Here is a 16692-nt window from a genome sequence, read left to right on the forward strand (position 1 = left end):
AATCAAAAATTAGCTGGGCGTGGTAGCACATGCCTGTAGTTCCGGCTACTTGGAAGGCTGAGGCGGGAGGATCGCTGGAGCCCAGTGGGTCGAGGCTGCGGTAGCCAGGAGCGTGCCACTGCACTCCAGTCTGGGTGATAGAGTGAGACTCCAACTCAAAAAAAAAAAAAAAATGTGTATATATATATATATATATATATAAGTGAGACTGGGTACAGTGGCTCATGCCTGTAATCCCAACACTTTGGGAGGCTGAGTTGGGAGGATCACTTGAAGCCAGGGGTTCGAAACCAGCATGGGCAACATAGCAAGAACCTGTCTCTAAAAAAGATAAAAAATAATAAAAAATATGAATTGTTCAAACACACAAACAAATGAAATAGTGTGTAGGCAATAGGGCTCATGCTGATGGCTGTCAGGAAAGAGCAGAATGTAGTTAACTTGGAAAAACCATCAATGACAAACTATAAATGTGACCACTGCATAATTTATTATTTCCTATTATCATTTTCATACTTGCAAAACAAAGTTATGATTAGCTGTCTTCTAGCAAACGCCAGAATATAAACTCACCAAAATACATTTTTTCCACATCCTGGGCACACACCTACAAACACATTCCTTTACTCTCTTTTCCAGGAGTATAGTATCCAGGCCTTTAAAGCCTCTCACACAATCCTCTTGTACCTTCTCACTTCCATATCTGCTAGACAGAGGCAAAGGGTCTCAGAGAGAGGGAAAGAGCGTCTGATGTCCTGGGAAAAGTAAATCGCCTGAACTAACCAACAGAGCAAACAGACAACCTACAGAATGGGAGAAGATACTCCCAAACTGTACTTTCCGTAAAGGACTAATATCCAGAACCTACAAATAACTCAAACAAATCAGTATGAAAAAAAGCAAATGACCGCATTAAAAAGTGGGCAAATGGCATGAACAGACAACTCTCAAAAGATATACAAATGGTCAACAAACATGAAAAAAATGTTCCAAATGCCAAACCTCCAAACCCAGACAGTGCTGCTTGAAGTCATGCCCAGGACATGCAAAGATGTTCCCTTGAATATTGGTTCAAGGGTTTCCTGCCTGCCCATGACCCTGACTCACCCCATCTAACTGTGGGCGCTGCCCCTTCTGAATATATTCCCTGTGATTTGTCATTGGCCGGTATCGTTTCCTGCCTCAGTGGGCCTTTCTGGTGGTCTCAAATTGAGAAGTCACAGGTTGCCTTATTTTTGAGACCGTTCTGCCCCGAACTCAGCTGAACCAGATTTTAGTGCCTATTGTCTATTCACTGTCCTCACCCCCATGACAAAAATCTTGCCTTATAGATTTTATGGGCTTGGCTCTTAGATTCCGTAATTGTAGACTTCATTAGCACACATACTCATTTTAACTTCTCAATTTTTTTTTTTTTTGAGTCAGAGTCTCACTCTATTGCCCATGCTGGAGTGCAGTGGCATGCTCATAGCTACTGCAGCCTCAACCTGCTGGGCTCAGGTGATCCTTCTGCCTCAGCCTTCCAGGTAGCTGGAACTACAGGGGTGCACCACCATGCCTGACTAATTTTTTGACTGATTGATTGATTGATTTTTTTTTTGGAGTCTCACTCTGTTGCCCAGGCTGGAGTGAAGTGGCATACTCATGGCCACCCCAGTGTCGACTTGCTGAGCTCTGGCAGTCCTTCCACCTCTGCCTTCCAAGTAGCTGGAACTACGGGAGCACGCTACCATGCCCAGCGAATTTTTAAAAATTTACTGCAGAGATGAGGTCTCGCCAAGTTGCCTGGGCTGGTCTCGAACCCGCAGGTTCAGGCAATCCACTCACCTTGGCCTCCCAAAGTGCTGGGATTACAGGCTAAACCACCGAGCCCAGCCATTTAAAAAATTTATTATAGAGATGAGGTCTTGCCATGTTGCCAGGGCTGGTCTTGAACCCGCTCAGGCAATCCTCTCGTCTCTGCCTCCCAAAGTGCTGGGATTACATGTGTGAGCCACTCACTGTGCCCTAGCTTAATTTTTTCTTAAGTACAAGGAGGGGTTATTAACACCCACTAGCCACACATCCTTGAGGTCATAAATGCATGCTAAAAAAGTTGGACTGGATTTTATCTCTGGTATACCTCCACCTACCTATTTCTTTGTGTTGATGCCCAGTCCTACTTTACACGAAGGGCCTTTTTTTTCTTCTAGAGTAATTATAGTCATGTTTTTATGACCTCTTTTCTGGTCTTAAACTTTTTTTTTTTGAGTTGGAGTCTCACTGTGTCGCCCAGACTGAGTGCAGTGGTCGCTCCCAGCCACTGCAGCCTCAACTTGCTGGGCTCCGGCGATCCTTCCGCCTCAGCCTTCCAAGTAGCTGGAACTACAGGCATGCGCTACCACGCCCGGCTAATTTTTGATTTATTGTGGAGATGAGGTCTCGCCAAGTTGCCCAGGTGGGTCTCGAACCCGCGGGCTCAGGCAATCCACTCACCTCAGCCTTCCAAAGGCACGGGATTACAGGCTGAGCCACCGAGCCCGGCTTGGTCTTAAACTTTTTGAACATGATTTTGAACAGAGGGGTTTATAGGACTACTTTCTGTAACCCTGTGATCAGTGTCATTTTCCCATATGCCAATGCACTTTCACTTTTATTTTTAAATAGAAAAAGAAACATAATTTCATCCACTGCCTTTTCATGGGGATCTTAAAAATCTCCAGCATAGAACCCTCAGAGTGGGGCCTCTTTTGGGGTCCTAGTGGTAGGTTTGGAACTGCTCATCTGAATATGGCACAGTACCAGGATGCTAAAATGCTCAGGCAACAGAACTGTTTCAAAAGAATTTAAAGTCTGATTTTATTTTTCAAAGACACAATTTGTTGTACCACATAGGAAGACAATCTCTAGGACTCAAGCAGCAAGCCAGAAAGAGTTCTGGGTTGGTTGCTTGTGTTATCTTTGAGATCAAGACACAGCTGGGCTCAACTTTTAAGAGTCTCCATTTTGGTAATAAATCAGCACAGGGAACACATTGTAAATAATATGAGGGGGATGCCCCCCAAAATGGAATTACCTTTTGGAGGGTGGACCCTTTGTGGTACAGGCCTCCCCAAGTAGGTAAAGTGTTCTAGGAACCCATCCACATCAGTGTACAAGCATCAGTGTACTAGCTAGCCTTGTTGTGAGAGGTGTGTTTGACTTCAGTAATTTTTTTTTTTTTTGTATTGTAGAGAAGAGGTCTCATCAAGTTGCCCGGGTTGGTCTCGAACCCTCGAGTTCAGGCAATCCACTCACCTCAGCCTCCCAAAGTGCTGGGATTACAGGGTGAGCCACAGAGCCCTGCCTAGTGATGTTTTTTGGAGATTCTTTCAGTGCTTTTGCTCATTTCATGATGGGTGATTTATGAGAGCACTTGCTGACATCGAGCTGCATGTTCAGCAGTTTTTGACCCAAACCAGCATGACCCCCATATCCACCCTCCCTACTCATCCAATCTTGCCCCAAGTGACTTTTTTTTTGTTTCCCTGGCTGACAAAAGTCCTCAAAGGGAAATGTTTTGCTGATGTGGAAGAAGTGAAACAGGTGAAACAAAAAACGGCAGCACCAAAACTGACGTGTTCAAAAACTGTTTTGAGCAGTGGAAAAGCACCTGACATCTTGACATCTTCAGTTCAAACCTCTGGCCTTCAGACTTGGGAGATAATAAATTTGTTTTTGGTTTGTTTTTAAGTTGGAGTCTCACTCTGTTGTCCAGGCTGGAGTCCAGTGGTATGCTCACGGCCACCGCAGTCTTTACCTGTTGGGTTCAGGTGATCCTTCCGCCTCACTCTTCCAAGTAGCTGGAACTACAGGCACGTGCCACCATGTCCGGTTAATTTTTGATTTATTGTAGGGATGAGGTCTTGCCAATTTGCCCAGGTTGATCTTGAACCCATGGGCTCAGGCAATCCTCTCACCTTGGTCTTCCAAAGTGCTGCGATTACAGGTGTGAGCCAATGTGCCCAGCCGAGAATTTCATTTAACACCCCTTCCTACTTTACACAATTGTTTTCAGCAATAACCACATAACGATTATTTTTCATGTATAGACTAAAATTTACTTTACCAGACAAAATTATTGTATTTCTCAGTTTGCATGATTTTATTGTTTTATAATTAAGCACAAATAAAAACTGCCAGTGGTCAGAGAGAAGGATGTAATTGAAGAACTAAGTTTCATTTCTTTCCTTGCTGCTGCTACAGCTCCAGCTGTTCTTTCTTACCACTTGAACACAGGACTTTATACCATGGGAGTTGGAGGCATGACTGAGCTCTAAGGGTGTGGGAACAATTCTGTAACCATGTTGGGGTCTAACTGTGTAACTGGGAGTTATCTGAGTTCACTTCCACACTGAATGCAATGTTTATTGAAAGCTAGGTATGCTTTTTTTTTTTTTTTTTGAATTGGTGTCTCACTCGTTGCCCAGACTGGAGTACAGTGGCACGCTCACAGCCACCCCAGTGTTGACCTGCTGGGCTCAGGCGATCCTTCTGCTTCAGCCTTCCAAGTAGCTGGAACTACAGACATGTGCCACCATGCCCGCCTAACTTTTTGATTTATTGTAGAGATGAGGTCTCGCCAAGTTTCCCAGGCTGGTCTCGAACCCACAGGCTCAGGCAATCCTCTCAACTCGGCCTTCCAAAGTGCTGGAATTACAGCCTGAGCCACAGAGCCCAGCCTCTTTTTTTATATTGTGGTAAAAAACACAACATAAAATTTACCATCTTAGCCAAGTTTAACTTTACAGTTCAGTAGTAATAAGTATATTCACCTGATTGTACAACAGCTCTCCGAACCTTTTCATTTTGCAAAACTGAAATTCTATATCTATTAAACAACTTCCATTTCTCCTTTTCCCAGCCCCTACCTAGGTAACCACTATTCTACGAGGGGGAATCAGAATTTTTTTTTGAAGGGCAGGCCTCTTGTAGTACACTCAGAATTTGTTCCTCCAGATCAAATGATCAATCAAAGTTTTTATCTGGAAGTTTTGAGTTGTGTCATGATTTGTGGAAGAAACATCTGGGGTTGTGGCAAACAGGTGATTGGGTCTTTCACCACGACAAAGCGCCTGCCCACACCTGCTGAGTGTTCAGCAGTTTTTGACCAAAACAGGCATGACTCCCATGCCTCACCCTCTCTATTCACTGGATCTCACCCCAAGCGACTCTTTCAGTTTCCCTGGATGAAGAAAGTCCTCAAAGGGAAACGTTTTGCCCATGTGGAAGAGGCGAGACAAAAAACGGCAGAAGCACTAAAAGGCATCCAAATTGACGAGTTCAAAAACTGTTTTGAGCCGTGGAAAAAGCATCTTAATAGATGTTTGCATCAAACGGAGGGTCTTTTAAGGTGACTAAAGTTTAATCATGTAAGTATAAATACACAATTTTTAATGAATTCTGATTTTGAGATCCCTCGTACTTTGTTTCTAAGAATTTAAATACTGTAGCTATCTCATTTATGTGGAATCAAATTGTATTTATCTTTTTGCGATTGGCTTATTTCATTTATGTAAAATATAAAATATATATGTAAAAATGAAGCTGGCTGGGTGCAATGGCTCAACTTGCCCAAGTCTCACATGGTCTCACTATGTTGTGGGTGCCCAGTACTTGGGTGGCTAAAGTGGAAGGATCACTTGAGGCCAGGAGTTTGATAACCAGTCTGGGCAACAATAGCAAGACCCCTTCTCCACACACACAAAATTAGCCAGGTGTGGTGGGGCGCCAGCTACTTGGGAGGCAAAGATGGGAGGATCGCCTGAGCCCTTAAGTTTGAGGCTATGGTGAACTATGGTGGTACCACTGCCCTCCAGCCTGGGAGACAGAGTGAGAACCTGTCTCTAAAAATACATAAATAATAAGTAAGTGAAGTTAATAAATATTTTAGTAAAACTCAACATTAATGTACTTAATACCATTGTATTGTGCACTTAAGGATGAGAAAGATAGCAAATTTTATGTATATTTTACCAGTTTAAAAAAAATTGGAAAAAGTCTTCTCAACACTAACTATGGCAATTAGACCAATTAGAATAATTTCTTACAGGAGAAGTGTCATGTTGTTGACATAGTTTAGGATTGTTGGCCCATGGTAACAATAAAACGCACGTGGAATTTAATCAGCCTTATTATTGTGTTTATATTTTCAGGCAATAGTTTCCCTTATTGCCTGCTCCTGGGACAGACTGTTCCCCTAACTTGAGGACACAAGTGCTGTGAAATACACCAATAGGGCAGCATTTGACAGCTTCACCAGGAGGCAGTCCAGCAATGTGGGCTACCAGGCTCACAGATTTAAATGTTAAAATGAAGTTGGGTGCAGTGGTTCATGTCTGTAATCGCAGAACTTTGAGAGGCTGAGGCAGGAGGATTGCTTGAGCCCAGGAGTTCAAGACCAGTCTAGGCAACATAGTGAGACCTTATTTCTATAAAAAATTTTTTAAAAATTAGCTGGGTGTGGTGGCATGTGCTTGTATTCCCAACTACTCCGGAGACTGAGATGAAAGGATTGCCTGAGGCCAGGTGATCGAGGTTTCAGTGAGCTATGATTGTGGCACTGCACCCCAGCCTGAGCGGCCTCCTAAAAAAGGGGGGTTTTCCAATAACTGTCTTATTGTTCATAAATGAGCTAAGCTAGCTCATAGTTCTGAAGGCTGGAAAGTCCAACATCAAGGGACAGCAGATTTGGTGTCTGGTGAGAGCCATTTCCTTGCTGCAGTCTCTCCTAGTAGAAGGGGCTAGCGGGTTCTTCCAGGTGTCATAAAGCCTTATGCCCGCATGGCCTAATCACCACCCAAGAGCCCCATCTTCTAATACCACCATGGTGGAGTAGAACTTCAGCATGAATTTTGTAAGGATACAAACATTCAGACCACAGCCATAAACATAGCACACTTGCCTCTGGGTTTCTATATTCCTGATGTGTCCTGTTCCAAAACCCTCAGAAGCCAGGACCACTTGAACTGCATTAGAAAACTTTTTTTTCCTGAGTTGGCGTCTCATTCTGTCGCCCAGCCTGGAGTGCAGTGGCACACTCCGGCCACCTTTGACCCGCTGGGCTCCAGCCATCCTTCTGCTTCAGTGGAACTACAGGCACGTGCTACCATGCCCGGCTGATTTTTGATTTTATTGTAGAGACAAGGTCTCGCCAAGTTGCCAGGGTGAGTCTCGAACCTGTGGGCTCAGGCAATCTACTTGCCTCGGCCTCCCGAAGTGCTGGGATTACAGGCTGAGCCACCGAGCCTGGTCCGAAAACTTTCTTAAAAGTAAACTTCTCCTTCTTAAGCTCACCAGGAGTGAAGTGAGTATAGATAACTCCTCTTCAGGCAAACATTATTGATTTTGGTTTCTTTTCATTTAAACACGCTCTGTTCCTTAAACTCACTCAACTATTAAGGAAAGGGCAAAACTGACTACTTAGTTGGTCCTCAGGTCCATTTTGAAAAACTCTTTGGAGTAACACTGCAGTCATGGTCCCAGGCCGTGTTTTAATTTGTGCCCGTCTTCTCAGAGTGGTGGGTGGGGACAGTGTTCCCAGAACACTCCTCTGAACAGAAACAAGACACTAGGATGCTGCAAGGCCATGGCCTCTTATTAATAGGCTTAGTTGAGGTGAAAAACTTTTTTTTTGTTGTTGAGAGAGCAGGATTTATTGAGGACAGAAAAGCTCCCACAGTGGGAGGGAGCCCGAAGGGGTTGCCCGGTGGAAAACATTTGTTCCTACAAAACAGCGTGATGGAGAGGCCTATCTCACCTGAACTATGCTAAGGACAGAGCACGTTGACTTCACTGCCAACCTGCCCAACCTGCACTATGGTTTCACTATGTGATCTTAGGCAAATTACTTGGCCTCCACAAAGCTCAGTCAACTCATCTGTAAAATGAAGATAAAAATAACCACTCTTGGGGCTACTGTGTGAATGTAAAAAGCAGGCAATGTATCTGACACCCAAGAAATAGTCATTCCTAGTCCCTATCTCCTCTTCGTCAAGACCAGCATTTCCAAACATTTCTTTCGCTTAACAAAAAACTGTCTATAAAATCTTCCAGTGCCCTCCTCCCATTAATGCCCTCCCTATTTGAGAACAAGAACTCCCTGCACAGAGTCTCTTGTGTGGGGAAGGTCAAATTCTACGAAGAGGTTCCAGAATATATGGCACGTGTAAAAGGGGGCTCTAGGAACATGAAAATAACATTCAATACACATCACACACATACCTTATAACGTAAAATATATAAACTATAAACTAAGTGCGCTCTCGAGACAAGCAAGAAAGAAAAGGAAGTCTTAGAAAGAGGGGATCAGGGCTAACTTGTTGGAGTCTCTGTGTTCCTTTGTCTGCTACAGATGGGCCTCCAGTGGCTTCAGCAGGCAAGTCCCAGCTAGGCCTCTGGAGAGGGGCTATGCAAAGGATGTGGAATCTTGAACTGACTCTGCCAATCCTTCCAATCAGTTACTCCATCAATACCGTATTAGGATTGAATTTGGGTCTAGTTGTCTTGGTACACATAGTATTAATAGGTATTCAAATACTTGTGAAATGAATGACAATATATAATGGCCTCAAGTGACACTATTACGCATATTGCTGTTTTGGTTACTCAATGAAGATTTTTTTTTTTTTTTTTGAGTTGGAGTCTCACTCTGTCGCCCAGACAGGAGTACAGTGGCTGCTCCCAGCCACCACAGCCTTGACCTACTGGGCTCCGGCAAATCCTTCCACCCAGCCTTCCAAGTAGCTGGAACTACAGCCACGCGCTACCACACTGAGCTTTTTTGATTTATTGTAGAGATGAGGTCTCGCCAAGTTGCCCAGGCAGGTCTCAGACCCGCAGGCTCAGGCAATCCACTCACCTCGCCCTCCCAAAGCGTGGGATTATAGGCTGAGCCACCAAGTTGGCCCAATGAAGATTTTTTAATACAACAATGAATGTCTAATGGGAAAAGAAGGGGCCAATGTGGAGGTGAGGCTCAGCCCAGCTTACCAACAGATAAATGTGGAAGTGTTTGCACACTATAGACATGCAAACTTGCTATTGATCCAGGCACCGGACACTGCTGTGCAGGATCAACAATGCTTTCACACCAACTCAGTGCAAATCGTGGTTTATCTCCAGATAAACTGAGCTATACTACCAAGCCTTGCTCTCTCATCTCTTGAAACTAACTGGGTGAACTTGGTTTTCCTGGCCCTGTGTTCCCCACCCAGCGTTGCTACGCTCACCCATGGCATCCTTAGTGTGGAAATTCTGCCAACTCCACAAGTAAGTCAAACAGATTGTATGAGAGTGAGGTACTCATAGTTTCAATGTTTAACATCTCTCAATGGTTTTCTCCTTAAATGAACTGAGCAGACTCTGTTAATACTTTGGGGGGGGAATCACCTAATTTTAAAAAATTATAGTTCTACTATGGTTTATAGCATTGGGAAAATTCAACTTATTTTAGACATTGTAGTTCAGGAAATGTTTTTTAGGAGGAAAAAAAAATGTGTAAAACCTTCCCGTTGTTTCATGATCCCTCTCCTATACTCATCATCTACTTTTTTTTCTTCTGGTGCTTTCTGCTGTCGCCAGATGCATTGCTTCATCAACTCAACCTCCCAAGCCTTTTGCTTGGTTGTTATCAAATCTTTCACTGCCTCTCCTTAATTGCTTTTGCTATGTTTGACTGTTAAACTCTTTCAACTCCACTACTCTTTAAATTATACAAATAATTATAAAATCAGGCAAATGATTGTGACATCTGAGTGCTTACTGTGTACCAAGCACCATCCTAAGAGCACTACATGTATTACCTCATTTAATCCTCAAAATCTTATCACTGTCGTTTTACAGATGGAGAAACTGAAGCCAAAAAGCTTAAGATCAAAATCAAAGTAGAAACTTGAATTAAACAGCAAAAATACAAGATTTGCTGGCAATAAATAAGATGTCTTTATTATGATTATTTTAATAGTTAAAATTTGCATGTTTCCTAGATAAAGTAGTAACAGGATAAAAAAATTACAAAAAGGCAAGCTTTTTCTTAAATGATTCAGTTGAATTAACTATAAAATTAAAATACCTTCTAAATATTTAATACCTTCTAAAATAACACAAAATATATTCGATATGTAATACAAACTTCGGTAATTTGATTATCCTAAGATGCCATTATTTACAAACTGCGAACTAAGAGGAAAAAATGTAGCTAAACAAAGAAATAAGAAAACAATAATGTTCTCAAGTAATTTTATCCTAAGTAATCTGTACTCTGGAGTAAAAATACTCATTTAATACAATAAGTTAATTATTTCACAAGGAATAATCTTTATCTTAAAAAAGTTAATTATGTCAACTTTTAGTTACATTTTGTTGGTATGAATTTAGCTCAACCTAAATTTCTGTGTGCCTGGAAAACACAACTTTTAAAATGCTACTAAGAATGTGTAACACAGTATAATATTTAAGACTGACACTCCAACCTGCTTACCTTTAAGTACAAAATACCTTTTTGTTGCTGTTGTTGAATGGAATTTATTCTCATTAACAATGTAAAGCATTTTCCTTTCTAAATTGTATAATTTTATTCAATTATCTATAACAATATCATATACTAGTAAGCAAAGCAAGCAACATTACTTTTTTTAAATAACATCTTTAATTAAAGTTTTTGCAAAGGTAAAATATTAAACTTAAAATAGGTCTTAGTACATCAAAATACTAAGTTCTCTAATTGTATTCCAAGATGGTCTTTAAAACATAATATTCCGTATATCACAGAAGAGCAACTTTGATCTGCAATTGTACAGAATGAATTTTACAAACATAATAAATATATTTACGCCCTTACACATAACAGTATGTACAACAGCAGTTGACAATAGTAGCTCAAAACAGCAAAGAGGATTAGCCCCTCCCCTAAAATTATAGCCCTGATGCATACTGGACTGATTTAAGGAACCTTGACTGCAAGAGTAGTTACTAACTCAATGTAGTTCTTCCCTTAAAAGAGAAGAGAATAAGTTTCTTTTGTTCCTCAAAATAAACAAAAATATCAGTTTGGTGTGTATTTCCTTAAACCATAGAAAATGACAAAAGACAGAGTAAGGCAGGCTTAAAAAGGGACAAATATAAACTTCAGAATAATTTCCACAGTATAACAGAGGATTAAATGCAAAACTATTTAACATAAACCCATGAGGAAATATATAAAAACAACTATTTTTTAACCAATGAATTCAAAATCTGCTATAACTGATTCAGACAAGTAGGTGGGAGAAACACATATGAAATAAAATGAAAATGTACAAAGATGGATCAATAAAATTTTACATTGCACAAAAGCTCAAAAAAGTTCAAGATGAACTCATCTGAAAATATGGGAATTTTCTCAAGTGGAAGAAAATGCTAAGCTATAAAGGTAACTCCCAAGAGGCAATTATGTATGTTTTCTTATACAAGGCATATTTACCCTCTGATAATAATGGTGACATTATTGCTATGAGATAATCAAATATTATCCTAGAGACAACTCTTTTCATTCTTCCATAAAAGCCAGAAAAAAAAAGGAAACCAAACCTTTGATTTTCACGATAATAAAAGAAAATCTTTATACAAAAGCTATTATATTTTATGTTCTTGTTCTCTAAAACCAGAATATTGTGCTCATTAAGAACACATTTTAACCACTACACACACTGCTCAAATTTTAATGTATCCTTAGGAGAGTTACATCAGCGTCGCTTTGATTTTAAGAGGCAACAGTGTAAATGTGACATTATGATAACATTTAATTAACAGAAGGAAATGTGAACATTTAAAAAATATAAAAGCCCAATATAAAGATCCCCCTCATGTAACAGACATTTTACTCTAGAAATCAATTGCACATTAAAGAGTTGTTTTAGCCATATGTGGCACTCCATAGAAATTAAATGTGCTCTCTTGAGTGATCTGATTAACCAAATGACCACCAAGCAAGAGTGTGTATACTGAAAGGCACACATTTCCACACTTTATCTTGTAATTTTGTGTAGATTTTCTTCAGCACTGTTAATTAATGTTACATCTTTCAAAAGTAAAAGGTGCCATCTCCATTTGTGCAAATTTAAAAAAATTCTCTCTAGAAACCATTACTTATTTTCACAATACCAAGTCTGAACTATTTTCCACCTTTGTTTCATGCTACTTTCACTTTAAAATTCTGAAAGTGGGAATCCCTTGCCTTTTCAAAGGAATGACATTTTAATGGAAGCTAATATAAAATGATTTGTTAAATAAAAATGTTAAAAGCATGATTAAGAATTCAAGTACAATAAAAGATAAGCAAGTGACATTCTTATAGCAAAAGCTACTATAATAAAACTAAAACATGCTATTTGATTAAAAGGAAACACGATGCAATAATATATAAGAGCACAATTTGGTATGCAATGTTGTTTGGACCGGCTTTCAAAATTTTCACAGGTAAAAGAAAAGCATTTGCCAAGTATACCATCATTAATATGCAATACACAGGTGCAAATACAAATGGTTATTTCCTGCTTCAAAATAACAAAATAACCACTCTGAAAAGCAGTGGTTGTTCTGAAAAGCAAAGTTATAAAAACAGGCCAGTATACAATGCTACTACGAATATGAACGTTCTCTACTTGGAGGGCCCAAGAATATCATACAGTAATCCCAGTTTCAGTAGCATAAAAACTACTAGATAGCCAAAGGGTTTCCTTAAGTAACACTGCAGCACTGCTACATTTTTATAGGTAGTTCAGGTCGTTGACTTCTTCATTGAGTAAATATAAACCTAGCAACTATCCTGAAGGACAACTGAGCAACAGGACCTCCATGATGTCATTCTCTTCCTTTTCTTCTTCTCCCAGTCTTACTAATAAAAAAAAAACAAAAAAAAATACCCAAAACAAAAACAAAAAACTCTGTGTGCTTTGAGAACAGTGGGGTAAACAAATAAACTTCCCCTCAAAAAACTATTAATATAGTCAAAATAAAAACCGTATTACCAATTATGGCATAATCTAAATAAAATCTAGCTACTAGCATGCAAGACACCACCACTTACATCAAAGTTCAGAACATAAGATAGAAACCAAGTTAAGAAATAGGCAAAAAAAAAGAAAAGAAAATTGATTAGCATTTTTGAAAAATTTAAAGATTGGTGTTAAAAAAGAAAGAAATACTATATAATAGCTCACAGTTTTCTTCTTTGTAAAGTACTTTAAAGTGTTTATGTGTTACTTCTGGAAATACGCAAAAGCAAATAAAAGGAAGACAAAAAAATTAAAATTAAAAAAAATACAAGTAATTTAAACACATGTAAATTTTGTCAAGATAAACCATGGAAAGTTGAATTAGTTGTCAGAACACAAAGGTGAAGATGAGCATTCCTACAGTTCTCCCAGGCAGCTAATTCACACTGAACACAGCAGCGCCATATTGTTCTTGAGAGTCCCTTACAGAATACAGAGCTATGCACTTTTAATATACACTTCTATTATTTTAATATACAAGTCAAATTTCTATGCTTTCTTCCCGATGTGCAAACTGGAGCCCATGTCTATATTATCAATGGCCTGGAGGACCACCAAATGAAAGAGAGGTAACTAGGTACTTAGTGGCCCACCCCTTCACCCCCCAAATTTCCCCCTCAAGTTACAAAGTTGCTTTTAAAAATTTGTTCAATTAGAATAATAGATTTTTAAAAAATTCTTTACTTGTAAACACAACGAACTTTTGTAATTACTAAGTTTACTAAAAATCCAGGTCCTCACCACCTGCCTTATGTTTAAATCAATGTACAGGGTATTCTTTTTGTGTTTAGCTTGAAGACTAAACACATATATAAGCACAGACTTCAACCCAACAGGAAAAATCTACATACACTTACGTATATACAATTTCAGCTAGATGGTACTTTTGTGAAATAAAGCTGTATTCCTGAGGAGCCAATCTGGGGTTTCCTTTTAAGGTGTGGGGCTAAAAGAAACAAATATTGCTTTTCTGTAAGGAAATTAAAGTTGTCATTTTAATTCCACTCAACTCAGAAAAGACCCAAGTCTTTAATTATATTTAATTAAGTATGAAAACCTCAATAAAATAAATATTCATTCCTGGGTCAAATTTTGTCTACAAACTATGGCCACTGATTACTTCCTCTAAATCTTAAATAGATGTTTCATAAAGCAAGAAAGGAAGAGGTATATATTACTGAAGGAAATTAGCAAGTAAAAATATGTAAGACCTTTTATGAGAGTTTTAAACTGTTTTCTTATACAATGAACTAAAATTCAACACCATAATTCTTACCCTTTTGTAAAAAGCTCACACGCAAATTTTACCAAATATAACCACATACAATAAGCAGTTTCAGTTCAATCTATCAAAAGGGAAGTTTCTTCAGTTCATTCTAACACATATCTTCTGACTGAACCCAAGTTGGAGGAGGGAACATAGACAAAGCTTTACATGCTAATTACTGGTGGCAGGTACCTGTATTTAAAATCGACAGTTACGGTTTTCCTACACAAAACCCCAACCCCCCACCCCAACGACCCCAGGTGCTACAGTTCCATGGCTTGCCAGCGAGAAGTAGTGTCTATGTTGTCAAGGTCTATCTTTGTTCCAGTAGCTTTGCTTCTACTGCACTTTTCTGACATGCAGAAATGAAGTTTTGGTTGTCGTATGTCCCAAGTTTCAAACTGTCCACTTTAAATTTTTTAAAAGTTTCTTTGTTTTGTTTATAAAACAAGCAGCTCTTCACCATTCTGCATCTCCAATGGCTTTGGAAAATATATAATCTCTTCCATTAAGATTCATAATGCCATCCTTGAGGTGAAATTTCCATTTGTTTTTACTTCTGTGTATCTAAATATAAAGACATTTTTTAAATGAAGAGATTCAATCAGGTAACTGAGAAAACAACAAAAACCCCATTCACACCAAAAAAACCCCACAAAACTTATATAGTATTGTATTTGCAAACTGGTTTTCTCAATTAAGTTTAATTTGACCAAAAAAAGAAAAAAATACACTAACCATATGAATTTTTTAAACAAGTGAATTTATTTGTAACTGGTATTTCACAACTTTTAGTATCTGTGTTCATTAAAATAATTAAAAACATTTCTTTGTTAAATATCTGTACCAGATTCACATATATATTTTCAAGGTCCACTTCAAAAATACTGTATCCAGTTTGGGCTCAGTGGCTCACACCTGTAATTTCAGCACTTTGGGAGACGAGGCAAAAGAATTGCTCAAGCCCGGGAATTTGAAACCAGCCTGGGCAACAGAGTGAGACCCTGTCTCTACCAAAAAAAAAAAAAACGGCTGGTGTAGTGATGTGCTTGTAGTACCAGCTACACGGAGGCTAAGGTGGAAGGATCACCTGAGCCCAGGAAGTGAAGGCTACAGTGAACTGTGATCCTGCCACTGCCCTCCAGCCTGGGAGACAGCGAGACACTTGACTCAAAAAATAATAATACTGCATCTTCCACAAAGTTTTCCATAATTTCACCAGGTAAAACTATTATTTCCACTGCTAAATTCCCAATGGTAGTCCCAATGACATTATGACATTAATGATTTGCATTATTTATAAGTAACACAATTAATTAATAGACTCAGTTCTTATCTATTTTTTTGAGTTGGAGTCCCAGTCCACTGTCCAGGCTGGAGTGCAGTGGCACACTCACAGCCACCCCACCATCGACCTGCTGGGTTCAGGCAATCCTTCTGCCTCAGTCTTCCAAGTAGCTGGAACTAGAGGTGCATGCTGCCATGCCTGGTTAATTATTTTAAAAATTTATTGTAGAAACGAGGTCTCACCAAGTTGTCTGGGCGGTAGACTTGATTCTTCTACCAAAACAAAGCTCCTTGCGGTCGTCCCAAGATGTAACAGAATAGCAGTATGCATAGCAGTATTTAAAATATACAGCTTAGAGCCGGGCTCGGTGGCTCAGCCTGTAATACCGTGCCTTTGGGAGGTTGAGGTGAGTGGATTGCCTGAGCCTGAGGGTTCGAGACCCGCCTGGGCAACTTGGCGAGACCTCATCTCTACAATAAAATAAAAAATTAGCCGAGTGTGGTAGCGCACACCTATAGTTTCAGCTACTCGGAAGGCTAAGGCGGAAGGATCGCCGGAGCCCAGCAGATCGAGGCTGTGGTGGCTGTGAGCATGCCACTGCACTTCAGCCTGGACACAGAGTGAGGCTCCAACTCAAAAAAAAAAACAAACAGCTTATAGTATGCATAGCAGTATTTAAAATATACAGCTAAAGCTGGGTGTGGTGGCTCATACCTATAATCCCAGTACTTTGGGAGGCCTAGGTAAGAGGACTGCCTGAACCCACAGGTTCGAGACCAGCCTGAGCAACTTGGTGGGACCGCATCTCTACCAACATCAAAAAATTAGCTGGTCATGGTGGCACGTGCCTGTGGTCCCAGCTACTTGGAAGGCTGAGGTGGAAGGATCGCCCGAGCCCAGTAGGTCAAGGCTGTGGTGGCTGTGAGCATGCCACTGCACTTCAGCCTGGACACAGAGTGAGGCTCTGACTCAAAAAACAAAAAAAAAACCAAAAAAACAAACAAACAAAAAAAATATATATGTATATGTATATATATATATATGTATATGTATATATATATATATATATATATATATATATATAT

At 39.7% G+C, this 16692-nt stretch overlaps 1 protein-coding gene across 1 annotated transcript in view; it reads right to left on the minus strand.

Annotated features, from left to right (window-relative positions):
- Nucleotides 1-10567: 10567 nt before the first annotated feature.
- GTF2A1 (general transcription factor IIA subunit 1) overlaps nt 10568-16692 on the minus strand; it is a gene marked incomplete at its 5' end in the record, with an annotated part of 20558 nt that continues 14433 nt past the window's right edge. The window contains one exon of the mRNA XM_008057191.2: nt 10568-14886. Coding sequence (XP_008055382.2) covers nt 14779-14886 — 108 coding nt within the window. The remainder of the gene's footprint in view (nt 14887-16692) is intronic.

This window comes from Carlito syrichta, unplaced genomic scaffold (genome assembly GCF_000164805.1).
Source record: "Carlito syrichta isolate Samal-C Ts95f unplaced genomic scaffold, Tarsius_syrichta-2.0.1 Scaffold302860, whole genome shotgun sequence".
Classification (NCBI taxonomy): domain Eukaryota; kingdom Metazoa; phylum Chordata; class Mammalia; order Primates; family Tarsiidae; genus Carlito; species Carlito syrichta.